General features: G+C 40.9%; 1 protein-coding gene across 1 annotated transcript; it reads right to left on the reverse strand.

The window, feature by feature from the left end:
• Window positions 1–339: 339 nt before the first annotated feature.
• On the reverse strand, window positions 340–27294 carry LOC309858071 (uncharacterized protein; the record flags this gene model as incomplete). Its single annotated transcript, XM_082750763.1, has 7 exons — window positions 340–498; window positions 1649–1793; window positions 6336–6552; window positions 21426–21506; window positions 23705–24067; window positions 24099–24240; window positions 27257–27294. The coding sequence occupies 5 exons, from the start codon at window positions 27292–27294 to the stop codon at window positions 6406–6408; spliced, it is 771 nt and encodes a 256-aa protein (XP_082606889.1). The 3' UTR covers window positions 340–498; window positions 1649–1793; window positions 6336–6405.
• Between the last annotated feature and the right edge of the window lie 42 nt (window positions 27295–27336).

Consider the following 27336-nt stretch of genomic DNA (forward strand, 5'->3'; position numbering starts at 1 on the left):
CTGTTATTATTATTATTATTACTAGCACTTTCCAACATCATCATTCTAGTCTAAGGCACCATGTTTGATGCTACCTGGGAAAGATCAGTAGTTCATAACAACTTCCCGGCAAGTTATACACACAAACTATATTTTACTGTATGGGTGTTTGTGGATACAGTTACACAATCTTTTATCCCAAATCACAGGTCATATACAGTTTAGAGGGAAAAAAAAGGGGGTGGGGAATCAGAGCTTTCAAATAAATTCCTAAACTCAGTCACATTCACTTCCCTGTCAGGGGTTCCCAAGACCATCCCAGACCTGGCAATTTGCTCGAAGGACTCGCAGGAGTCAATATACAGTCACGCTCATGGCTACAATGTATTATAACAAAAGGACACAAAGTAGAATCAGCAAAGATAAAAAGCTCAAGGGGCAAAGTCCAGAGGAAACCAGGCATAAGCTTCCAGAGTCTTCTCCCAATGGGGTCACACAGGATGCACTTGATTTCTCCAGCTGCAAATTGCAAGAACACATGTGAAATGATGTTTGCCAAGGAAGCTCATCGGAGATTCAGCGCCCAGGGTTTTTATCGGGGACTCAACACATAAACACGCTTTGCCTTGCACAGACCAAAATTTAAGACTCCCGTAAGAAAAAACAGGCTTTCGGGACAAGCTATATTTTTCCAAGAACAGCCTGGCTTAGTAAGCTACTCTTAGGAGTCAGGGACGGTGGCAACCCTCCCCAAATCCAAGTTCCCAGATGCCAGGCATGAGCCAATCATGCAAAGAGGCTTTTTTAAGCAGGAGCAGTCTCAGGGCTGCTGTGCTAACTCTTTCCACACGACTTTCTGCAGCAAAATCTGTGAATAATGACACAGACACTGAACAGCATCATGCCACTTTGGGTCAGGTATTACCGTAAAACATAACATGATAATCTCTGGTTTGTAGAATTTGTTGGGTTTTGGAATCGTCATTAAGAGATTAAAGTTTGGGGCGCCTGGGTGGCTCAGTGGGTTAAAGCCTCTACATTCGGCTAGGGTCGTGATCCCAGGTACCCCCACATTGGGCTCTCTGCTCAGCAGGGAGCTTCCCTTCCTCTCTCTCTGCCTGCCTCTCTGCCTACTTGTGATCTCTGTCAAATAAATAAATAAAATCTTTAAAAAAAAAGAGAGAGATTAAAGTTCTGTTTTGTTCTCTCTCTCTCTCTCTGCTTTTTCTTTCTTCCTTCTGTTTTTCCTTGATTCTCTTCTCTTCTCTCTTTCTCTCTCTTTCTTCTTTCCTAACTTTACTTTTGCTCAGTCTTATGATTAAGTAAAATGTATACAGTTACCCACTAGTCAGGAGGTGAGAAATGCAAGCATTTTGTGATAAATGTAGGGCAAACCCTACAGCAATGACTAAAATAACCAAACAAATGGCACAGCTAATGAGCCAAGAAGGAGATAAAAATGGAATCACAAAATTACATTCAATTAATTCCAAACAAGATAGAAAAAAGAAAAAGGGAACAAAAAAACTAAATGGGACAAATGGGGACCTAACAACAAGAAAACAGAGGTAAACCTAATGATATCAATAATTACATTAGTGGTAAAGAGCCCAGACATTACAATTAAGAAGCAAAATGACAGCTTGGATAAAAACAAGACCCGGGGTACCTGTGTGGCTCAGTGGGTTAGGCCTCTGCTTTCAGCTCGGGTCATGGTCACTGGGTCCTCGGGTGAGGCCCCATGTTGGGCTCTCAGCTGGGCGGGGAGCCTGCTTCCCCCTCCCACTCTGTCTGCCTCTCTGTCTGCTTGTGATCTGTCAAATAAATAAATATATATATATTTTTTAAAAGACCTACCTTTATGCTAGAAATGAGCTCTATAGCAATGTAAATAGAATAAAAATAAGGATGAAAAAAAGTATGCTATGATAGCACTAAAAAACAAAACAAAACAAAAGCCAAACCAAAACAACAACAAAAAACCCCATAAAAACCAAGAAGAGTGGGTATATCAGTATCCCACAAGGTAAATTTCAAAGAATATTAGTAGAAATAAATAAGGTAGTTTTATGATGGTAAAAGGGTCTGTCAAGAAGACAAACAACCAAAAATGTTTATGTATCTAAGAGAGATTTAAAACAAAATCTACGGAAACTGCAAAAACAAATTTACAAAGAGAATCAGAGATTTGTATCCCCTTCCTTCAATAATTGATAGAGTGAGCAGACAAAGTCAGCCAGGATAGAGAAAAATTGAACAAAATTATCAACAAACCTGACTTACTTTACATATATAGAAAAACCCACTCCAATCAGAATATACATTCTTCTCAACCACAAATGGAACATTTTATAAAGTTATGATTTGGGGGGCACCTGAGGGGCTCAGTGGGTTAAAGCCTCTGCTTTTGGCTCGGGTCATGATCCCAGGGTCCTGGGATCGAACCCCACATCAGGCTCTCTGTGTGGCACGGATTAGAAAACAAATCTTAATAAATATTAAGCCAGAAAACAAATCTCAATAAATTTTGAAAGATTCCATTTATCAATGAAAAAATCCAAAAGGAGAATCGGGAACTATGTTGAATAGAAAAAGAAAATAAAAACACAGCATGGTAAGTTTTGACTACTGTGAAATAACACTAACATGATATTTATACCACCAGACAATTCTATTAAATAGAACACATGTCTTAAGTTAATGGCTTACGTGTTTACCTTAAGAATCTACAAAACAGTAAAGGCACATTTGATCCAAAGAAGAAAAAAGCAAATAGAAATGGAAATTAATGGAACAGAAGACAGAAAAAAATTATTACTAGAGATAATAAATGAAACTAAAATTATTTGAGAAGATTGATAATATGTAATATTGACAAACTAGCCAGGCTTGATGTGGAGAAAAGAAAAGAAGACCCAAATTACTAATGGGATAGATTACATTACAGCTGATTCTACAGATAGTAGTGAACCCCAAGGAAATTTTATGGACTTTTTCTAATTTCTTTCTTTTATTTGATTTAATTAAATAATTAATTTATTTATTTTAAAGAGAAAGTGAAAGAGAGAGTGGTGGGGAGGGGCAGAGGGAGAGAGAGAACCCCAAGCAGACTTCGCACTGAGCACAAGCCCTGACAGGGTGCTCAGTCTCATGACCCTGAGATCGTGACCAGAGCCAAAATCAAGAGTCTGTCTCTTAACAGACTGAGCCACCCTGGCAACCCCAAGGGAATTTTATAAATACTATGTCAATAAATTTAACGATGTAGACTTCAGATTAGGCAAAAAAAATTTTTTAGATCCAACCTCAAAGCATGTTTATAGTCTAATATTTTTTTAAACATACTTCAACATTTTTTAAATGTCTGCTCTTCAAATAACACTGTTGGGTGTATAAAAATATAAGCCACAGACTAGTAGAATATTTTCAAAGCTTAACTGATAAAGGACTTGAATCCAGACTATATAAAGAATACTCAAAACTCAAAAAAACCAGTACAATTTTAAAAAATGGGCAAAAAGTCTGATTGAATATTTTACCACAGGAGATATATTGATGGCAAATTAGTATATACAAACATGGTAGGCTTTGAGAAGTTATTTAAAAATGCAAATTAAAACCACAAGGAGATATCACTACATACCTTTTAGTATGGCTAAAAGAGCCCAAACATTGCAACTATATAAAATTATTGCAAATACATAAATATTTTATATTTATATATTTATATAATATTTACACATTAAAATTAGATATTAAATATTTAGACCTATATTATATATTAATATTTATATATTTTAAATAATATTACAAATATATAAAATTATATAAAAACCATATAAAGTGCTGGAAAATGTGTGGAAAAATTAGAACTCTCAAACACTGCTATTGGAAATGTAAAATGGTATATCCACTTTGGAAAATCATTGGCAGTTATTTTAAAAATTAAACATCCATGTGCCATATGATCCATTCTACTCCTAGCTATTTACTCAAGAGAAAAGAAAGCATATGTTCTTTCAAATATTTGTATACAAATATTCACAGCAGCCTTATTTGTAATTGCTATAAATTGGAAAGAATCCAAATGTCCATCACCAAGTGAGTATATAAATACATTATGGTATATCCACACAATGGAAACAACAGAATGAGCTGCTGGTGTACACAACTTGGATGAACTAAGAAATAATTATCCGGAATGAAAGAAGCCAGATAGACATAGAATATCTTCTGTAGACTTCATTTATATAAACTCTAGAAAATGTGAGTGGATCTACAGTATAGAAAGCAAGGAAGGATTGCCAAGAGGCACACAGAAACTTTGGAAGATGGATATGTTCACTGTCTTTTTTTTTTTTTTAAGATTTTATTTATTTATCAGAGAGAGAGAGAGAGAGAGAGAGCGAGCACAGGCAGATAGAATGGCAGGCAGAGGCAGAGGGAGAAGCAGGCTCCCTGAGGAGCAAGGAGCCCGATGTGGGACTCGATCCCAGGACGCTGGGATCATGACCTGAGCCAAAGGCAGCTGCTTAACCAACTGAGCCACCCAGGCGTCCCTGTTCACTGTCTTGATTGTGATGATGGGTTTGTGGATGTATAAATAATTCAAAACTTTAATAAGTGGGTCCACTTAAGTGGGTACATTTTATTATAGGTCAACAATTAAATAATAGTGTTACATAAACAGGGCAAAACTTATTAAATCATACACTTGAATATTTAAACTTTATTAAAGGTCAACAATACCTCAATATTTTCTAAGGGTTACAATGAATACTAGTGTAAGATCCCTTTCTAATAATAACATTTTGAATACATGGATCCCAGTGAAATTGATTTTAAACTTTACAGTGTTCTGTGAAAGAGTGCCTTAACAATTTTTCTAAGTTAGTCCTTCTAACCAAAACACAATTCAACTAGTTAATAATTCTGCTGAATATTTTTTTACTTTTAGGACTTAGTTAAATGGTTCTATTTGTGTAATTCTTCCTACTTGGCTAATTAAAAGCACAAACACAGCAAAAGCCCATCTATAGATAGCACTGGGAAATGTGTCTTTTTTTTTTTTTTTTAAGATTTGATTTATTTAGTCGACAGAGAGACACAGCCAGAGAGGGAACACAAACAAAGGGAGTGGGAGAGGGAGAAGCAGGCTTCTCACTGAACAGGGATCCTGATACGGGGCTTGATGCAGGACTCAATCTCAGGACCCTGGGATCATGACCTGAGCTGAAGGCAGATGTTTAATGACTGAGCCACCCAGTTATCCCTTTAGTGAGTTGTAATTCCTGGCAGCAAATCCTTGTCATTTCTATATCCATGAGGTTTCACTTCCCTGGAGCCCCAGCCTGTGAGTTAGGTGCAGGAGCCAGCCACGTAGGGCCAAACTTAATTATTTACTCAAGCATATTCCTTTATGTGGGGCATATCTCTCCTAAAAGGAAGTAGGCATGGCCAATTTAAACCACCCATAAAATAAGCCAAAAAAAAAAAAAAAAGAAAAAGACCAAAAAAACAAACAAACACTCCCTAAGTGAACTTTCCTTTGTTCTTCATCCCCTCCCAAACTCATCTAAAAATAAAAGAACTCAGTTTTATATGAAAAGACCAATGCACACAGATATATTTTCTTAAGATCTGACATCTTGATGAAGAAAAACAGAAAAACTGCCAATGTACAGACTGTATATGTGAAGGAAAAAAAAAACTTAAAAAGAAAGAGATTGGAGCACCTGGGTGGCTCAGTGGGTTATAGGCTCTGCTTTCAGCTCAGGTCATGATCCAGGATCCTGGGGTCGAGCCCCACATCGGGCTCTCTGCTTCGCGGGGAGCCTGCTTCCTCCTCTCTCTCTGCCTGCCTCTCTGCCTACTTGTGATCTCTGTCTGTCAAATAAATAAATAAAATCTTGGGGGGAAAAAGAGACTAATTTTCATCCATTGTGCATGTATTTTATTTTATTTTTTTTAAGACTTTATTTATTTGAGACAGAGAGGAGGAGAGAGAGCATGAAGTGCAGGGAAGAGAAGAGGGAGAGGGAGAAACAGGCTCCCCACTGAGCAAGGAGCCCAATGTGGGGCTCAGACCCGGGACCCTGAGATCATGACCTGACCCAAAGGCAAATGCTTAACCGACTGAGCTACCCAGGAGCCCCAGTTCTACCCGTATTTTAGAAAAGACCTTTGCCACATGAATTCACAGAGGAAGGCCTGTCTGAGATGTGATCCTTTTATCCTTTGAAAGAGGATTGCAGTGACTTTTGTAAAAATCTCTCCATAACGACTGGATGAGTTCAAGGGGACTGGGAGAGCCTGAGTCTGAGACACAGCTGGGTCTTCTTGATTTTGAAACTTACCTAGGCGTTCTACGTTACTGCAGCAGGGGAGGCGGGGGCCAGGCTTCTGCCGGAGAAATGCTCTCACACGCTACTGGGCTTGCTGTAGGAGGGGAGAGGCATGACTTAGCAGAACTTTGTTGCAGTTTACTGGAAGCCGGTGTGTTCCTCCTGCTCTGGCTTGTGCTCGGATAAACCAAGCAGCATTTAATAGGGCTGGTGGTTTTCTTGTCCTTTCCTGTTTGGAGAAAGATATTGACAGTAGAGCACGCCAGGTCCCTGACTCATGGTCGGTGGAAACTGCCAGAGTGCCGAGCAGAGGACTATACCCACTCTCTAAACTTCATACTTTCCCTACTTGTGATGCAATCCCCAGACAACATCCAAAATTATTCTTAAAGTTTCTGAGAAATCCCAGGAGGGAGAAAGGAAGCGTCATCAGTGCTGTGTGGATGTCCCGGATCGGGTCCGTACCCAGGCAACGGGATGTGACAATAAAGATACTTTGTTTGGCTGGAATCTTCCCCAAAATTAGACACCTGTCTAGTCAGAAGAAAAACCAGCCCAGCCCAGATGGCAGGACATTCTACAGTACACCCAGCTAGGACTCCTCAAAACTGTCACCGACCAAAGGAAATGCGAAGCATGACATCTAGGAGCATTGTGGTCTCTGGGGTGAGTCTGGCAGCAGGAAGAGCCTGTTAATTAAAACAGAACAAACAGACGAGGAAACAAATAAACAAACAAACACAAAAAACCCTGATGAAATCTAAATAAAGTCAGGAGTTGAATGGTAGTAAATACCAAGGACAATTTCTTAATCGTGAAAAATGTACCATGGTATTTTTTTTAATTTTTAATTTTTAATTTTTTATAAGCATAATATATACTTTATCCCCAGGGGTACAGGTCTGTGAATCGCCACGTTTACACACTTCACAGCACTCACCATAGCACACACCCTCCCCAGTGTCCATAATCCCACCACCCTCTCCCAACACACCTCCCCCCAGCAACCCTCAGTTTGTTTTGTGAGATTAAGAGTCACTTATGGTTTGTCTCCCTCCCAGGCCCATCTTGTTTCATTTATTCTTCTCCTACCCACTTAAGCCCCCATGTTGCATCACCACTTCCTCATATCAGGGAGATCATATGATAGTGTCTTTCTCCGCTTGACTTATTTCGCTAAGCATGATATGCTCTAGTTCCATCCACGCTGTCCCAAATGGCAAGACTTCATTTCTTTTGATGGCTGCGTAGTATTCCATTGTGTATATATACCACATCTTCTTTACCCATTCATCTGTTGATGGACATCTAGGTTCTTTCCATAGTTTTGCTATTGTGGACATTGCTGCTATAAACATTCAGGTGCACGTGCCCCTTCGGATCGCTACGTTTGTATCTTTAGGGTAAATACCCAGTAGTGCAATTGCTGGGTCATAGGGCAGTTCTATTTTCAACATTTTGAGGAAAGTACCATGGTATTTTAAGAGCTTATCCAAGGAGGTGTAATAGGAACCCTGAGGGCTGTCTTTGCAACTTTTCTGTTAATCTAACATTAATCTAGAACAAAAAGATTTTTAAAAAGCTTAAAAATAGTTCAGAGAAAAGATATTTTTAGCTTGCTGAAATTGAAGTGTCTACAAAGAAAATTTATAGTTGACAAGGATCATGTGTGAATAAATGAAATCAACTTATCTAAACATTTGATATTCATTTTTTTTCTTAAAGATTTTATTTATCTATTTGACAGACAGAGATCACAAGCAGGCAGAGAGAGAGAAGGGGAAGCAGATACCTCGCTGAGCAGACAGCCCAATGCGGAGTTCAATCCCAGGCACCTGAGATAATGACCTGAGATGAAGGCAGAAGTTTAACCCACTGAGCCACCCAGGCGCCCCTAAACAGTTGATATTCTTAAATTGTTGCCTCTTTGCTCTGAATTTTATTGTTCCCTTCTGGGATGGGAGGAGTCAGACAGGCATATGAAATTAACAAATAATTGAAATTAAAAACGAAAAGGCTTTAGAAAGATAAAGCCTCCGCATCTACATGGCAGGAAGAGTGGGACAATGGAAAAGGTGACATTGGATTTTTTTTTTTCTGTGCCCTTGTTCATACATATACCCTGTGTAACACACAGTATATAATTACTGTTTACACATCTGTCCCTAATATTACACCTTAATTTCCTGGTGTGGCAGTATTCTGTAGGTTGAACAGGAGTTGGGAGAATCATTAGATTTAAATATAAATAAATCAATCCCAGCTTCCCAACTTACTGGCAGGGACTCTGAATATTTCTTTAATTTGAATCATAAAATTAGGTAGCAATACCTAATCTTCCAAGGTGACCAGGAGAATTTCATAATGTTTAGCACTGTGCCGACCCATAGGTACTCAATAAATGTTAATATCTTTTTCTCGTAAGGGTGTAGAGAAAAATATGCGCTTCCACGGAAAAGGCTGCATTGTCTGTGAAAATCCTTCCAGATTACCTGATCTTAGCCTTTCATTGCTCTTGAACTATTTTGTAAGTTGGCAAATTTTAGATAATAGCAACGCAAAACAGTTGTTGTGTATAGTTATGTAAATTAAGTCTGTCCATTGAAAGGATGACTCTCTTCCCACCATGCAAAAAAATGTGGTTTTGCATCCATCCTCAAGTTCATTTCAACATTATCATACTCCAATCTTTGAGAAGGTCAGCAAGAGGATGTGACCGTCAGTTGACACTCAAGCTGTACTAAGGCTTTTGAAGGGTCCTCACCCCCTGTCCTTGGAATGTATGCTCTGCCTACTATTCCCACAGCGAGAGCCTTTTCAAAGATGTAACCTTGAGAGAGAAAGGTATTGTTGGGGTCATCTGGACAATATACATGACTGAACGCTTTTAAGGCCTCTGTGTAAATTTTTCAGATTCTCAAGGCAGGTGTAGAGATCTAATCTCAGGGCTGGGCAAGGGTATGTATGTTCTCTTGTTTATTAAACCTGTCACCTGCCAATCAGGAGTGGCTTGCCTGTGTCTTTGATCTCTCCTTGCCCTCCACCTATGGGGGACAGTTTGCTTGCAAACCAAGATCAATATAAACTGGTGTGTTTTTTCGGGTTCTCCCTTTGAACCAGGTTGTGATATTTTAGCAGGGTCCCCTCATTAGTAACAAGCTAAATAGAATCTCTAATACTTGTTCATTTTATATCCACATAGTAGCCATGATGTTACCATTCTTTAAAAAAAAATCCTTTAATAAGGATATGTATGCTATTTCATTCATCTTTGCATTCCCTATGCCTATCCTGAAATAAGATGTGTAGTCAACGTTCATCAAATAGGGGTGCCTGGGTGGCTCAGTTGGTTAAACCTTGTACTCTTGATTTCAGCTCAGATCATGATCTCAGGGTCCTGGGATCGATCCCCCACATAGGGCTCTCTGCTCAGCGGGGAGCCTGCTTCCCCCTCTCCCTCTGCCTGCCTCTCTGCCTACTTGTGATGTCTCTCTCTGCCAAATAAGTAAATAAAATATTTTAAAAAATATTTGTGAAGTAGAACTGACACTGGATTTAAAATATGTGGGGAGTTCGAGAGAAGGGATCTTGCAATCTGAGATGAAATTAGAACTTGGTCTACCTATTGAAGATCTTAACAGAGCAATAAAGAAGGCTCAGAGTCCCAGTGTAAAGTCAGCAGTATTTTGTCTGCGTGAGGCACCTGCGGCCTTATGCTTTAATACCCAGACCCCAGCTGGTGTTTGCTTAGGAGGAAATGCAACTACTTCGTGGCTATGAAGCCAGGAGCAATTTTCACCATTTACAGCATGCTCAGGAGGCTTTCATTGGAGGTGGTTTATTATTAGCGTTAGTAATCCTTAATGAACGTCTGCTAGCTCCCTCAGATAGTCGAAGAGCTCATGTACTCTCCAAAGGCCAATGTGAAATGATTCAGACCACTTTTTAGATTCAGACCAATCTAGGTTGAAATTTCAGTATGTACTGGCCACATGACCTTGGGACTGGGGAGGGTTAAATAACCCAGCATGGAAATCTGGGACTAGTGCACAGCAGGACTTAAAAAAGAGTAACACTTCCTTTGCAATCACTGGACAATTGAGACAAAGTTCTTTTTTTTTTAAAGGAACATTTTATTTATTTGACAGGGAGTGAGAGTGCACAAGCAGGGGGAATGAGAGAGGGAGAAGCAGGCTCCCCGCTGAGAAGGGAGCCCCATGTGGGGCTCAACCCCAGCACCCTGAGATCATGGCCTGAGCCAAAGCAGATGCTTAACCGATGAGCCACCCAATCTCCTCCAAAGTTCTCAATTTCTGATGACTCAGAAATCCCAAGGAAATTCGAAAGAGAAGACAAGATAGAGTGTAACTGGTTTATTTGAATGCATATTCTAAAACTGGTTTCATTCATTGCTGTAGTAGTTTAATGTTCATTCGGGCCCCTGCCTCCCATTCCCTACTGGAAAGCTGATGCCATGAGGGGTCAGGGAGGGGCTTTTCCAGCATGGCATGGTGAGTGAATGGCAGCGGAGACATCAGAACTTAGTCCCCCAGCCTCTGCTCTAGATCTCCTTCTGAAATATGGCATTGGCTACCAAGTCCCAGATGGAGGGCAGCAGAGCAGCTCTCTGCTTTAAACAGCCCACCAGAATACAGAACACTCCTCTTTAAAAAAAAAAAAATAAAATAAAAACACAATGCAAGCGGATAGGAAGTTGTAGGTGTCATTATCAGTGTACTTGAGACCAGCATTCTGGACCTGAAGTCCCTAAAATTCTGTACAAGGCCACTGACTGTGATGGCCTCAAGAAGCTGACCTCTTGGCTCTTTTAGACCTCAACTATTTTTTCATAAATTTATTAATGGAGCAATGATTCTACACCATCATGTTCAGTAAAATGAGGGAATCAAGCTCACCCAGTTCATTCCAGGATTCAGGCTGCACTTTTTTTTTTAAGTTTTTTTTTTTAAGTTTTTAATTTTTAATTAAAATATAATGTATTATTATCCCCAGGGGTACAGGTCTGTGAATTGCCAGGTTTACACACTTCATAGCACTCACCATAACACATGCCTTCCCCAATGTCCATAACCCCATCACCGTCTCCCTACCCCCCTAACCCCCGCAACCCTCAGTTTGTTTGGTGAGATTAAGAGTCTCTTATGGTTTGTCTCCCTCCTGATCCCATCTTGTTTCATTTATTCTTTTCCTACCCTCCAAACCATAGTCTGGCTATTGTGGACATTTGCTGCTGGACATTTGGGTGCATGTGTCCCTTTGGATCACTGCATTTGTATCTTAGGGTAAATATCCATTAGTGTGATTGCTGGGTCATATGGTAGCTCTATTTTCAACTTTTTGAGGAATCTCGATGCTGTTTCAGGCTGCACTTTCAATGCCATTTCTACTAGGGGTGTGTGTGTGTGTGTGTGTGTGTGTGTGTGTGTGTGTCTGCACACACATGTGCACTTCAAGCTTCTCTTTTCAACATTACAGTAGGTATTTGGGGAATAAAACAGAAGGGAAAGACTTCCAACCCCTATGAACTAAAGACCTAATAAAGAAACAACTTTGTCCACAAACAGGTCTGTTCAAACAGGTTTATAGCAACTTTATTGATAACAGCCTCAAACTGGAAATTGTCAGGTGTCTGTCAACAGACTGGATGAACAAACTGTTACATATCATAGTCATATAACAGAATATGACTCGGCAACAAAAGGACAAATGACTGACACAGAGGAGAATGGATGAATCCTAAAAACCAGGAAGAGGAAAAAAACCCCAAAACAACCCTTCGCACAACAGAGTGTAAATATATTATCCAATTTATTTGGAGTTCTAGAATAAACAAAACGAATTTGTGATGGACAAACTGCTGGAACTGAGTAACCTGTGTGTGTATGTACGTGTGTGTGTGTGTGTAAGACAGGGAAGCATCAACTGGAGAGAGACAGGAATTATGGAGGGTGAAGATAATGTCCTATATCTTGGTTGCCCAGATGTATTTATTAATCAAAACTCAGTGAATTTACACTTAAGATTTGTATACTTAAATATATATATAAGATTTATATTGAAAGAAAAAATCTAGCTAAACTAAAAGGAACTCTAATTAGAAGTATGCATGGGGGGGGGATTATAAGAATGTCTGCAGTTTACTTTGAAATGTGTCCCAGCTTTAACAGATTGGTGGAAGAGAGAGATACAGAGTTGTATAGATATGTAACAAAATGTCTGGTGGAATCTAGCCGGTAGACATACAGGTTTTCATGGTTTTACAGGTTTGTTGTATGTTTGAAATTTATCATAATAAAAATGTTGAAAAAAAAAAACCCCAGTGAATTTAAGGAACTTAGATGGAATGAGCCTTATCACCATCATCACTGTCATCACTACTATATCCAAATACTCAATTTGTTAGGAATCCACTTCGGTTCAGATACCTTCAAAATATTTATTAACCAAAAATGAATCTTGGGCTGTAGATAGTATTTCCAACTCACATAGAAGGGAAATTAATTTGCTTTAAGTCACCGACTACCAATGGCTGACCTTGAGCTTATAATCTATACCACGTTTGTTTTATTTGCCTATTAGCTTATTGTTGCTTTTGCTCTCCTTAGGGCCATCCTACTTCCCAAGTGTGGGTCCAAAAACAACTCAAATATCAGCTTCTACAGACTCAAGTTTGAAGTTTTGTTGTTCAGATTATAGGATACATTGGATAAACAGAAAAAGGAATTATTAACTTGTATACTAATGAATAGTATACATGACTGACACAGAGGAGATTGGATGAATCCTAAAAACCAGGAAGAGGAAAAAAACCCCAAAACAACCCTTCGCACAACAGAGTGTAAATATATTATCCAATTTATTTGGAGTTCTAGAATAAACAAAACGAATTGGATAGTATACAAGTTAATAGATGGATAAATTAGCAAAGAGAGCTAATTTGAAGTGGAAGTTCACATGACTGATGTTATTTGTTCTGCAAATGGCTCTCGAAGTGTGAAGTCAACCAGAGGACAGGAGCTGCTAAGCTGGATTTGGGAGGCACAGGAAGACTGTTAGTCAAAGATAACTTCGATATATTGCAATTACCCACCGGAGTATAATATAGAGAGCCTGTCATTTTTAGAGAAAACTTTTGATAATACATTTGCACCTTTGTCAGGCCGATAGATGAAAGATACGTAAGGGTGTTTTGGATCGTGAGTCATATCTTTGCTAGCTTGCCAGTTACCTTGGAAGGCAAATTTGCTCAGTGACTTCATGCTTGATGACTTCACTTCCCAGTTGCTTTAGGTTCTATGAATCTAGAATGCAATGAGTTCTTGTCCAAGTGCCTTGAGGAAGAAATCAGCATGTACTTGGTATAGTTCAAAGAGAATGAGGAGCAGTGTCCTGACCTAGAAATTTTGCTAAGTGTCATTGATACCTGGGAATTTGCTGGGTTGATATTCAGAGTTGTAAGCCCTGTATGAAGTTTTTGGGTTTTTTTTTTTTAAGATTTTTTATATATATATATATTTGACACATAGAGAGAGAGATCACAAGTAGGCAATCAGAGAGAGAGGGGGGGAAGCTCAGCAGAGAGCCTCCTGTGGGGCTATATCCCAGGACCCTGAGATCATGACCTGAGCTAAAGGCAGAGGCTTAACCCAGTGAGCCACCAGGTGCCCCGAGCCCTGTGTGAAGTCTTAAATATCATCTCTACTTATGCAAAGGTACTATTTAGTACTGAGGCAAAGACTGATTAAGATTCAAGCACTGGGCTCATAAAGGCTTATACTTAATGCAAGTAGACTGTTCCTCAGAATAAGATGTCACAGGTGGTCTAAGTCGCTGCCTCTTTGTAGTCACTAGAATTGATCAACTCAAAGAATCAATACTGATGATGTCATGGCTATGAGCCCTCTGACTGCATGCTAATGACATTGTAAGAGGCCTGGGCCAGCTTATCAGAGCCCAACAAGATATTTATTGTAAACAAATCAAAAATAATAGTTATACAGTGAACTTTTTGGGTGAAAATACTAAGAACCTTTGTTCTGGTCCAATCGGTCTTCAGAAAATTGACTGCCTGAAAAATGACATTATAATCTGATGAAGAACTAAGTTATGAACTCAGATATCCTGAGTCCTTGTATATTTTGCTATAATTAAAATATTTTTAGTATATGTTTCTTTTCTCATAGAGAATATATGCTATGCAAGTCACTGAGAGGCTATATGTTTGAGATCCAATATTTACAGCATGTGAACTCAGCTTCTGGCCATGATGAAATAAAAGAAACTAGATTTACCCTCCCACAGCTAAAAGAGAAAAAATACAACCAATATATATGTGCCAATGGTTTTCAGGCATTAGACAACCGATAGCACAGTACTGCGATCCCAGAGAAAAGGGACAAAAATGAGGTAAGGTCAGTGATTGCCCTAACTTACTCTCTGGAGAATTTCCAGTCCACAGCCTGGGGATGGGGAGACCAAGCAGAGCCTGGTGGCTTTTCTTAGTTGAGGAAAGAGTAGGGAGACCAAAGTAGCCATAATTTTTGTGCATTGAGGGAGCAGTATACAGAGGAAAGATCTACATACAGAGAGACAGGAAGAGAGGAGAGATACAGAAATCTACAAAGGATTCCCCTCAGGTGTTGAGCTGAAAGCTAATTAGCTCACATGTACAAGGAAACCGCGAAGATCAGAAAAAATCACTGGAAGATGCAGGTGAAACAGTCCCTCAAGTTCATGCTGGGCCAGAAATAGTTCAAGTTTCCATAAGACCGTAAGGCAAGATTTCCTAATATAAGGGTTATAATCCTTGGAGAGTTTAACCCCAGATGAGAGATTGTTCCATATCTACCCAACAAAGCTTAAAAACAACCCTCACGAGAAGCAAACTATTTCCAAGCAAACTTAATCTGCATTCCAGAAAAAAAAGATCCCAAAAATGCGCAGAGCATTTGTGAACTCTGGGGACAACTTTAAGTGGCCTCACATATATATGTGTGTGTATTACTATATATGTGTATTATACATGATTATATTAATTGTATATACATATAGTTCTCAAACTGAAAAAAAAACAGGGTCATAAAATATATGAAGAAAGTATGTTTGAAAATTTTATCTTAATCAAATTCAATGTAAACCATGAACTCACAGGTTCAAGAACTCTCAACAGTTTCTTCATCACCCACTTACTGCGTGTGGTAATTAGGCATGCTAGGAGGTCTCCAGATTTATAACCCTGGCCTCCTGGTGTTCATGTTCTTGTGTAATCCTCTCCCCCTGCATATGTGATGAATTTATTGGTTTGCATCTAATAAGTAGAATATGGCAGAAGTTGTAAGATCTCATTTCTAAGATGAAGTTACAAAAACAATGGTGGCTCTATCTGGGTCTCTTCCACTCTCTCTTTGATCACCGTGGCCATAACATGGGAGTGCATGGGTCACCTATGGAGGAGCTCATATGGTGAGGAATTATGGTCTCCCAACAACCATTTGAGTGAGTTTTGAAGCAGATTCTCCAGCCCCATTGGAACCTTGAGATGACTGAGACCTCACGTGAGATGCTGAGCCAGATACATCCATCCTAGCCACACCAGGACTCCTGCTCCACAGAAATTCTGACATTGGGATGCCTGGGTGGCTCAGTGGGTTAGAGCCTCAGCCTTTGGCTCAGGTCATGATCCCAGGGTCCTGGGATCGAGGCCCTCACTGGGCTCTCTGCTCATCAGGGAGCCTGCTTCCTCCTCTCTCTCTGCCTACCTCTCTGCCTACTGTGATCTCTGTCTGTCAAATAAATAAATAAAATCTTTAAAAAAAAAAAAAAAGAAACTCTGATAACATAAGTGCTTGCTGCTTTGAGCCATTCAGTTTTTAAATAATTTGTTATGTATCAAGAGTAAGTAATTAACTCATTGTGTATATGCATGAATTTCAAACAAAAAATCTTATATTCTACAGTTTATGCTTGAATTGAGGTTTTCCAGAAACATTTGCAAAACAAATGAATGCATGAAAGACAAGACAGGTACCCCAAAAATGGTTTCATAAAGGCAAAAGCAATTGTTCTTGATTAAATCTTTACAAGATTGGCAAGGATATTGATATGAGAGTTCTTGGGAGGAGGGATTTCTCCTGTTTGAGAAAAGAGGGGATTCTTTTAGGAGGAGACAGTATTTGGGAACTTGAGGGAATAGAATTTGACTACATTTTGCTGACAATGAATCTAGGCACTTGGAGTGAAAGAATCAGTCAGGACTGATGGGAAACCAAGAGGTACATAGAGGAAACCATGAACAGGATGTAACATGAGAAAACAAGAGAAAAGATACCAAGAGAAAAAATGCTACTCTTACAGACAGATCTTTGTAACTTTTGTTTTGAACTCATGTTATGGAGATATTGCATATTAACATAAAACATTAAGTTTTGCAAATAACTCTCTTATCATTATACTTTCCTTAGTCACATTGAACATATGGTATCTTCCTGAGTTGAAGTTCTAGGCAGGACCTAATGAGTTTTCTTATTTTCAGAGAATAATAGGTAAGGCACAATATTAGGCTAGTAATCTCTTCATTAGAGTGTGTCTGCATTTCAAAAAAAGTTGTAGTGACAGGTACATCTCAAGAGAAATGTGATCACAAGAAAGAAAAATCCATTTTCTTGTCTGACTAACATTACTCCTATACCTAGTATGAACTTTGATTTTACGGAGCACCTTTTACTTATTGTCTATATTATTTATCTTCACACTTTGATTTTCTTGCCCTGATGGTTCATAGTAGTTTTCCCTTGCCAATTTAAGTTTTAGCTTGCTTCTCTATATTGTTCATTGATCACTCAATTTCTCATTTTTAATTTCTGCCCTTTAGAGTCCAGTCACACTTCGTATGGTGCTGCTAATGCTGTCCTTTATTCTCCAATCATGTTTCATCATTAAGTGACCATGGAAGTTTCCAGCTTGTTGGGGACACAAGCTTCCTCGAGCACACCTTGCTAAAATGTATACTTCAGAGCTGTATAAAACATGAGCAGGAAACAGCACAATGGTCCTATACGCATTTTAAATATTTTATTTATTTATTTGAGAGAGAGAAAAAGAGAGAGAGCACATAAGCGGGGGGCAGGGCAGAGGGAGAGAGAGAATCTCAAGCAGATTGTGCTGAGCAGGGATCCTGACTTAGGGCTTGCTCTCTGAATCCTGAGATCATGACCTGAGCCAAAACCAAGAGTCAGACGCTTAACTACGCCACTCCCACATACCCTACTCCCTGACACGCATATGAAATACAAGGTGCCTGGGTGGCTAAAGGTAGTGTCTGCATTTAGCTCAGGTCATGATCCCAGGGACCTGGGATCGAGCCGCAAGTCAAGCTCCCTACTTGGCGGGAAGCCTGCTTCTCCCTCTCCCACTTCCCCTGCTTGTGTCTCCTCTCTCACTGTGTCTCTCTCCATCAAATAAATAAATGAAATCTTAAAACAAACAAACAAACAAAACAACGCTGGTCCTCTGAGGCTACTCCTTCTGACTCGATTTGCAGCTCTCTTTAATTTAACAAAATTGACATTTATGGTATATACCAAAATACGGTTTGTTCAGGTGAAATAACATGATGTTAGGATTTTCTTAGAGAATCAGAAAAGTGATTAGTCTTTATTACTGGGGAAGAAATATAGAGCCTGTAAGAAATGAAGCAAATGTAAGCCTGTAAGAAATGACACAAAACTTAACAAAGGCCCAGGGTGTTTTTATCGCTTCCATGGTCATAGAGCTTGAACTCCTGCCTTAGGTTTAGGAATTCCTGATCATGTTTTACCACTGAGTGTGTGTGGTAAACCATACTCAGTTTGATATACAAGGCTTGGGTTTTTGAATGAGAGTTACTGAAGTGGGACTCCATTTTACAAATTCATCAAGTAGGGACTAGTTTCACAAAACCCATCAGGAATGAGGAGAAAAGTCACAAACTCATTTCGAGGGTGGGTGCAAAGATCATTGTAAAAGGTTCAAAACTATAACCAAATTTGTCTTTCATTGAATCAGCTGAGAAACTCTCTTTCCTTTATAATCTAAAGTATATTTTGCATTTCACTGAGTAGATTTTTATCCCTCCCATTCTTCATTTTCAAATCAGCCTAGCAGGAAGTTCAAACTACCAAGCCAAGCTATTTTTTTTTTTTTTAAGAATAATCTCTTAGGAGAATGTAAAAATTTTGAGAATATAGTTCAATATAAGGAGTTCCCTAATAAGAAAAAAAAGGTTGAGCACATATATACTGGGAATTAAGAAATTCCTTTAGCATTAAGGTCGTACTTCTTACTATTTTATTCTCTATTTTGGGCCCAGATTTTCTCAGGAAGATACAATAGTCATTATAAATATAAACCTAAAAAAATCAGTAAAGCTGGTGTTTACCAAGTCAGCTTGAAAATATTACTATGCACTTAATAAAGCCCCATGTATTTCCTGACTACTTTTCAATCCATTAATTAGTGATTCTGTATTTTCTTTGTAGGGCATCATTATAGCCAGTAATTGGAGGCTCAATGAGTGAAAACTTATTCAAATTATATGTCCCAGCACGCAGAAATATAGGCTGGGGACTACCAGTCCCAAATTTGTTAATGCCCTCTACTAAAAGTGTTATTATTTCTTTCCATGTATCTATATTTTAATTTTCTTATTACTCGAGTAATAATACTTGAGTAATAATACTCGAGTAACTGGAAATATTGCTAGATGGGTCTGGCTTCATTTCCTGACTTGATCTCTTGCTGGTTGAGCCTGTGTTCCTTGCAGTGACTCAGTCATGAGGATCTCTTCTCTCAGCCCTTGGGGCTGTATAGAGTCATGGTGTTTGCTAATTCCCTTGTATATTTCCTGCCTGGGCTCCAGCACCTGACTCTGTACTTAACTTTCTGGACCCTGCAGGTGCTGCAACTAGTCTCATCCTTCTGACATGCTGTTGTGCTTATTTGTTTCCATGGTTTCCCCCTTCAACAAACTGTAAGCCCCTGGGGGGCAGAAGCAATCTTATTTATGTATACCCACCGTGTTTACTCAGAGCTTGACACATTGTTGGTCAGGGAACGGGAACAGCCACCTGATGTCTAGCCACCTGCCTTGTCTGGCCAGAACAGAGTTAATAAATGAATTCGAATGCCTTTAGGTGGCCAGTGTGTGTGAGTCTCTATTTTTTTTTTTTTTTTTTTTTGTGGACAGTCACACATACATTTCATCAGCCTGGCCCCTTATCATCCTAGTCTGTGGTCCTCCTTGAGCTAGTCAATATATGTTATTGTTTTGTGAGCGAATGTGTCAACAAATGTACATCTAATTGCACAGAAAATTATTATTCCAATAGTTTGGTTCTGGAAATTCCTTTAGTTTCATCTCAGACTTACAACAGTAAAGGTAGAAAAATAAAAATGTGTTAAACAATGTACCAAAAAGCACTGTTGAGGTGGGCCTCTCTGAGCATTCTAGTAATCAAATCAGAAAGGAAAACCAATTCAGTTGTGCTGTTTGCAGAATTCAGGGGATGCAAACAAACCCATTGTGTAGAAGAGCCTAGGTTTGCATTCTGGAGAGGACCAACAATTTCTACATTGGATCATCTTAAAACAAGCACCAGGATTTTAAGAACAATAACCCTGGCCAATATTCCAGGTGCAGATTCAACAATCCATTTCTCAAGACCAATTCCAAGATGCTTTAAACTAGGGCAACGACAGCACACAAGAGAACAACCCTACAAAGTGATTCTGTGTGGGGCCACAGTGATGCTGTACTGTTTGAAATGCTCTCTTGCTCTGGTTTAATGTGGGGGAAAAGCTCAAGCATGAGCTCACCAGATGGAATTAAAAACCAGACATAAAATATTGATGATGACGAAGTATTCTTGAGAAAGGTTAAGCTTCACCTGAAAAAGTAAGTTTGGGTCTGCTTTAATTATCTGATAAATGGGGGAATAAGGTTCTAAGATTTACCCTACCACGCCTTCAATGATTTTAACTTTTTTTAAAAGGCAAAAGATTTATGCGATCTGAAGAGAAACCAGAGTATAATTTTAACTTTCTAAAAGCAACTATTACCAGATGTTCATCTTGGCCATAAAAATTCTCACCCTTGAAACTATAATGTCTATGAAAATGTAACTTTGAGCAACTTACTACCTGTGAACACTTCCAATTAATTAGCTTGTGTTAAATACGTGACTGGATATTTGAAATAATTTGTTACATAGGCTTATTATTAATAAGACAACTAACTGTTGGTGTTGGTTTCCAAAGAAAGATTTTATAACAAGTCTTACTTCTGAGCAATTAGAAAGGAAGACTCCTTTTCTGTTAGGGCCACTCCCTTTGTTCAAGAAACTGAAACCCTACCAACCACTGCTTTTTAAATTTTTTTTTCTGACCAACTGCAGGAAAGCATGTACTTAATTAAATGGCAGAATTAGGAGTCACTAAGTGTGTTCTCTCTACACCAATAAAAGGGGATATGTTCTCTATAAACTCTCAGGACAATTATATGATAGGAAGAAACCAAACTGAGCAAATATAATAACAAAGACGGATCGTGTGAACAATACAAAGAATACCATTTTCTCAAGGCCACGTAGCAAAGTCCATATGTTTCCTTATGGCACACACTAAACATTGGCCACTTGGATAGTGGATTAAATTTTGCCTTAACCATGACATGGATTTCACCTCCTGGAAGGTCTAGATTTCTACATTTATATCTCAATTGTTTTCCTACTTCAGCTTTTTTTTGGCCCCAGTAATAACAAGAAGCACCGATGAAGGCAAATGTGAGGGATCTAGGTATCAAGCTTTTATGTCCCTGTTAGCAGAGCTCACAAACTTTTTTTCTGGGGCACCCAAGGGGTTCGTCCTCCCAAGATGATCTCTGAGTCCTCTGATCGGAGCTCGGCTGGATTGATTCTCTGCACTTATAGACAGGAAAACCTCCTTTAACTCCACGGGCAGAGAGCTTAGGTGACTACATCCGCCGAACTTGTCCTATTTAAATTACTCTTGCTTATTCAGACAGGCACTGCGACATTGCTAACATACCTCCACGCGGCACTTCGGATACATGACAGGTGACATCAGCTGGGGTGGCAAAGGAGCATGTGGGATCTGTAGAAGACACATCTGCCATTCAAAATGGAAAAGAACAGGTGAAATTATTACATCGCCATCCTCATCTTCAACCCAGCATATGTTGTCTAGCATCGAAGAGCAATTGTATCTGGCAAGAGTCTAATCTAAATGTGGACAGTGAGAAATCCCTGCCTCGAAGGTCATATTCTCACTAGAGTTCTTTCTTCAAAGGCTACATATCTTGATGTTCATGTGAATTACGAAGGCAAGACTGAGTAGAAAAGATATTCTATTTTATTTTTTCAGAAAAGTCACCATTACGGCATCATGGACAGTGCCTATGAAACTTGGTTCAGACTTGCTTATGTCAAGAAATTCAATGTCACAACAGTGTATTTTGAATTTATCTGCCACATATGTGAGTCTAGCAGCTGTTCTAAGTGCTTCTTGTGGTTACAGAATGAAGTCAAGTTAGTTAAAGCAATGATATAATTTCCTGGATGGAACATACTAGAAAGAGGAAGGCAATATATTTGAACAAGGGGAAAAAAAAAAAAGAAAGAAAAAGCAACGAAAAAACCTTCAAGGAAGCTTGACAGAAGAGTATATTGTGGTGAGAGATGAGGAGGTATGACCTTAGATTTCTGTCTCTTTAGATGTTTCACTTTCTGCAGCATTTAATGATTGAAAAATGCTGTTAGTCATTTTCAGCCTGTGGTTGAGCTACAGGAACCACAGAACAGGAACCCCATTGTGGCAGGGGTTGGAAGCAAAAAGCTTTTATGTGTGGGTTCACTTACTATTTTAATTCTGTTGTATTATTAGTGGCCTTCAATGCTATGGTTACTTTCCCTATTTACTGTTCTTTCCCTTCTTCCCGTGTCCTTTATGTCCCCCTTTTCCCCCATTACCTTCCCTCCCTGAGGAAGGGGATACAGCCTGCAGGGGGCCACCATGGGAAAAGCCAGATTTCCCTAGGCTCAGGTGACTCTGCTCTGCCTGCTACGAACGTGTTTCATACCTTCAAGGCCGATGATTTCATGGCTCTGAGGCTAATTTTCCTCATCTTCAACCAGGGAAATTATGAACTGTTTCACAGGTTTGTGAAAATTAAATAGGATCGCGCATTGTAGGCAGAGCCCCCAAATCGGAGAGCGGTGAGCCCTTCTGTTCATTCACTGGGAGCCACTACTGAATGCCATCTTTGCGTGAAGACTACACCTCTGCTTCCAAACAAGTTCTCTTGTGTTCTAAATGTTCTCCCTCCTGGCCCACAACAGTTCTTACCATGCTGTTTTTCTAATTAGCCAACGCTTCATAAGCGTGGATCCGTGGGCCAGGACACTGCGGTTAAGTACTTTACCTAAAACACTTAAGTATTTCTCAGAATCTATACAATAGCTGTTATTTGAATCCCCATTTATTAAAGACAAAGTGGGAATTCAGAGGCATTAAGTGAACTCTTGGGTTTATACCATCAGTTGCCTAGGCAGGATTTGGTGAGGTCTTTCTGACTAGGAGCCCAGGCTCTTAACCACCAATTAAACCAATTAAATTCTCCAGTTGACAGGCCACCCACTCCCATCACCTATAGAACGCCAGGTCTGTCCCACACTCTCTTATATCTAATTCCTGCTCTTCCAAGGGGGTGGCCGGGTGTGAAGTTCTGACCTCCTGGAGGCAGGGATCTGGCCCGTTTCCTCCCTAACCACCGAGTGTCTTGCAAGGTCGACTCAGAACACAGAAGACAGGGGCTCCTTGGTGGAGGGGAAAAGAAACCGCCAGGCGGAGATCAAGAGTAAATAAAAGTGCAAGAAGAGCACAGCAGGAAAAGGAGAGGAAGGAGGAAGAAAGTTCATGGGAAGGAACCAAGGGCAAATATTTGCTGAACGCTTTAGGGCCAGTCATGGGACCCAAGGATCTCTAAGGGTCTCTGAGTAGGAGTACTCAGCGCGCTGGGCACGGAAATCGGCCTAATCTCTCCAGACCAGGAGCCAAGGCTCAGCAAATAAAGAGCTTAGCGCATCTGGGTGGCCGAACTTGGAGCCGCCGTCTTGCAAACATGGCAGAGGCTTAATGGGGTGCCTGGTCCTGGTACCTCCTGCCCGGGTCAGGGTGGTAAAAACGCAGCTTGCTCTCCCCACTGATCCCTTCGGGAGCGACGGCCCCAAGCACTCCTCTGAGTATCCGCGGAGACACGTTACTCAGCCATTACAAGTTTGCAAGTCACACTTGTTCTCTTTCCTCACTTTGAACACAGACTGCTGGGGCGCATCTTCCTTTTTTGGCGAGCGAAGCCGGACCAGTGCGTTAAGAGCGATCTCTTCCTCTTCGCTCCGCCGGCGGCCCGCCGGGGCCCAGGAGCAGCCGCCTGCCGAGTCACCCGCCGCCGCGCGACCGCGCTTGGGTGGGAGGTGGCTCCAAGGTGACGCGCGGCCGCCTCCGCCCCCTGGAGGCGGGGCTGGCGGGCGGGGGTCTAGGAAGTCGGACGGCGCGAGACCTGCCCCCGCCCCCGGCGTGTCCCGGCTGTTTCTGCGCGTGCGAGCGGCGGCGGCGGCGGGTCCCGGCAGGTGAGGGGCGCGCCGGCTCCTGGGCAGCCCCCGGGACGCGGCCTCGGACAGGTGAGGGCGGGGTCGGGCTTACCTGGCAGCGCGCCCGGCGGGGACGCGGGGGCAGCCGCCGGCTCTCTTCCGGGGCGGGCGCCTGCTCGCCACCGAGGTGAGGCGTTGGGGACCCTGAGGGTTCGGGCTGGGAATTCAGCGGAGCTCCTTCCCGGGAGCCGCGGCTTCCGGAATAAGGTGTGCGAAGGAGGGAGGCAGAAATCCGAGGGGGGCAGTCCCGGAGAGCGCACGAAGGGCAGGCGGCTTGTCCCAGGAATTCGTGGCTTTTTAAAGGACACACCGTTGGTCCCCTCGGGGCGCAGTTGAGTTAGTCACCGCCACCGCCTGGGCTCTTTCTGCGGAGGTTAGCCCCTCGTTTGTGTGGGATTTCCTGCGCTCCCTTCGTGGAGACCCGGAGGTTCAACTCTGGTTGCCAGCGCAGGCATTGGCGCAGCTGCCCAGGAGAAGAAAGCCTTAGGATAATTGTGTGGGGGTTCGAGTCTTGCGCATTAAAAACAAAAATACCAGAAAACCAAAAAACCCAATACGGTGATGGTGGTGGTGAACTTGAGAGGCGATTGCTTCCGCAGTGAGTTCCTCAGCGCGCGGTCCATCTGTCAAGCAAATGGGGCGCCGAAGGCTTTTAGTCATGGTTGGGTTTCCATAAACGGGTTAGAACGTCTGAAGGAAATTCTGTGCGGTGTCTGAAGGTTTCAGCGGCGTGTAGGTAGGTACTTACCAAGTGCGGACTGGAAGTGACATTGACAGGAGTGACTTAAGAGTTACCAAGCAGCTTCCAGGTGAACCTTGGAACTTTACAAAAACCTGCTTCCCAACGCACTGAGTGGCAAACACGTCTACGGGTTATGATTCCTATTAGCATCCATTTTCGCTTGGGTCAGCAGCATTTAATTCAGCACGTATTTGTTGTATGTCTTTTAAGGAGGAACCTTTGTGAGAGCCAGGTTGGCGTGCCCTTTGGTAGCACAGGTGTTGATACACAGGGGCCATTTAGGGCCCTCATTCTGCGCAGCTGGGTGCTCAGAAAGAGCAGGGGCTTGGGCCCGCATTTCTTAAATCTCTGGTACTAAGCGTTTAAATGCAGGGAGAATGCAAATCTTTGAAGAAGTCTGACATCCCAGCTGACAAGGACTATGAAAAACCATCCTCAAAATAAGGTTATTGGGCACTTTATCTTGTTGTGTAAAATACACAAGGTAGATATTATTCCCCCTTTTCAGGTGAGAAACCCAGGCAGGGAGGAATCTAGCAGTTTGTTGAAAGTAATTAGTGGACCTGAGAGCCAAGGGGGATATTTTTGAATGCAAAAGCCGTACTTTTTCACTATTCCATGGTTCTCAGACATTTAGTGTAAATCTGGCAGATTTAATGGAAAATAATTCAAATTTATTTTCCTAAAACAATCCGTCAGTTGCAGTGACCGTTATGAATAAATGAGTATTACTTTTAGTCTCTTTGTGTGGTTAAACTATAACCAGTCTGGGCCAAGAAGATGAACGGCAGTTTTTAAAATACAAAGTTTATTATGCTTCTTTGTTAACATATTTTTAAGGACCAAATATGTCCAAGAGGGACAAATCCGGTAAAACTTTGTAGGTATTCCTTGTGGATTACACATTGAAGTAGCAGGTAATTTTCTTATTATTCATATGCTTTAACAGAGGTCAGTTTGATTCCATATCTTTCAGATGAATAGAAACCACTGTTATCACCTAGAGAGGACTTTGTTTGCGTGTGTGTGTATAAATCTATAATCATATATGAATATATGTAACATTTATTTTAAAAGGTGTATCTGTTTTTCCTTAAATCTATCTCTAGAAATGTAGAGAGTACTGCCGTGCACTTATGTGGGGAGGAATCCGAATATTCCCAGTTTAGCCTTTGAGTGAATGATCCATAACAACTCATAATTGCTTCAAATTCCTGTCAACCACGGAAGTGATTTTCAAACTGCAGTTACTAGGCTGTAGATGAGAATGAAAATAGTCTTTAGACTTTAAAAAATTTTTTTAAAGTTTTTATTTATTTTTTGTCAGAGAGAGAGAGAGAGAGAGAGCACAGCAGGCTGAGTGGAAGGCAGAGAGAGAAGCAGACACCCTGCCGAGCAAGGAGCCCAATGCAAAACTCGATCCCATGACCCTGGGATAATGATCTGAGCTGAAGGCAGCTGCTTAACCGACTGAGCCACCCAGTTATCCCTAGTCCTTAGAATTTTAAATAATATTCCTGACACGGAGAGCACTTGCTTTCTTAAACTCTTCCTTATCATTGTTAGTAATTATACGGAGATATTGAGAGGTTTTGTAATTAAATTATCTTAAGGTGTTGAAAAAAAGTGTGTTTTTGGTACTTGGTGAGGTGGGGAAGAGAGGCTCTTTGCCTGTGTCGGGAGAATCAGGTAGGCTTTATTCTGCCCGAGTTTTGCCTGGCACAATTTTTATTTTTATTTTCATTTGACAGTGAAATCAACAACGCACCTTGAACTCCTCTCTAGGAATATTTGAAATCCTGACTAGAATGTGTTTGTAGACGTGTGCTTGGCTTGGTTAAGATTCTCTAATGGAGGGGCCAAGAGTGATGAATTAGAGAACTTTCCAGAAGACCGAAAGGGCCAGGGAGCAGAGTATGCATGAGATGTGAAGTGGGCAGATCTAGATTTTGTGACACCTGAAAGGCAAGTGACTTGGGGATCTTTAAAAAAATAATGTAAAATTAGTTATGGAAGTGAATGCTTATTTAGAATGGAAAAAGATATCACCATTTGCTGGAAGTTTCTTTCTCTTTCAGCTGAGAACTTTTTGGGCAATTTACCAGAAATGCTTACATAAAAATGCTTCCTGATTGCAGCCCTCTCTCCCTGAGAACACTGAGCATCTCCTAGCAGCCTGTAGCCCTCATAGGGGCCTCTGCCAGCGAGAGGCCGGAAGCTGAAGCGCCATTACCGTCAAAGAGTAAGAGGGCCAACTGTGGTTGTAGGCAAAGGACTCATGGTTCACCGAGCAGGATGAAGGCTGGTCGCTGGGGTGGGAGGGATACTCAGCTTATTGGGGACTCAGGGCATTTCATATCTAGTAAACAGCCTGGAGGGAAGGCCCAGAGCTGACTTCTAGGACCTTCTACTTTGCTTGGCTCTCCAGGGATGCCTTTGGCTATTGGTGCTCCCAGCGCTTATCCTACCACTCATCGTTAATGGAGGCTTTTCTATGTCCCGGCATGGACTATGGCAAGGTCCTACTTACCAGGGAGCTCCTACCCTC

This window comes from Mustela nivalis (assembly GCF_964662115.1).
Source record: "Mustela nivalis genome assembly, contig: HAP1_SCAFFOLD_1827, whole genome shotgun sequence".
In the NCBI taxonomy this organism is placed as follows: Eukaryota; Metazoa; Chordata; class Mammalia; order Carnivora; family Mustelidae; genus Mustela; species Mustela nivalis.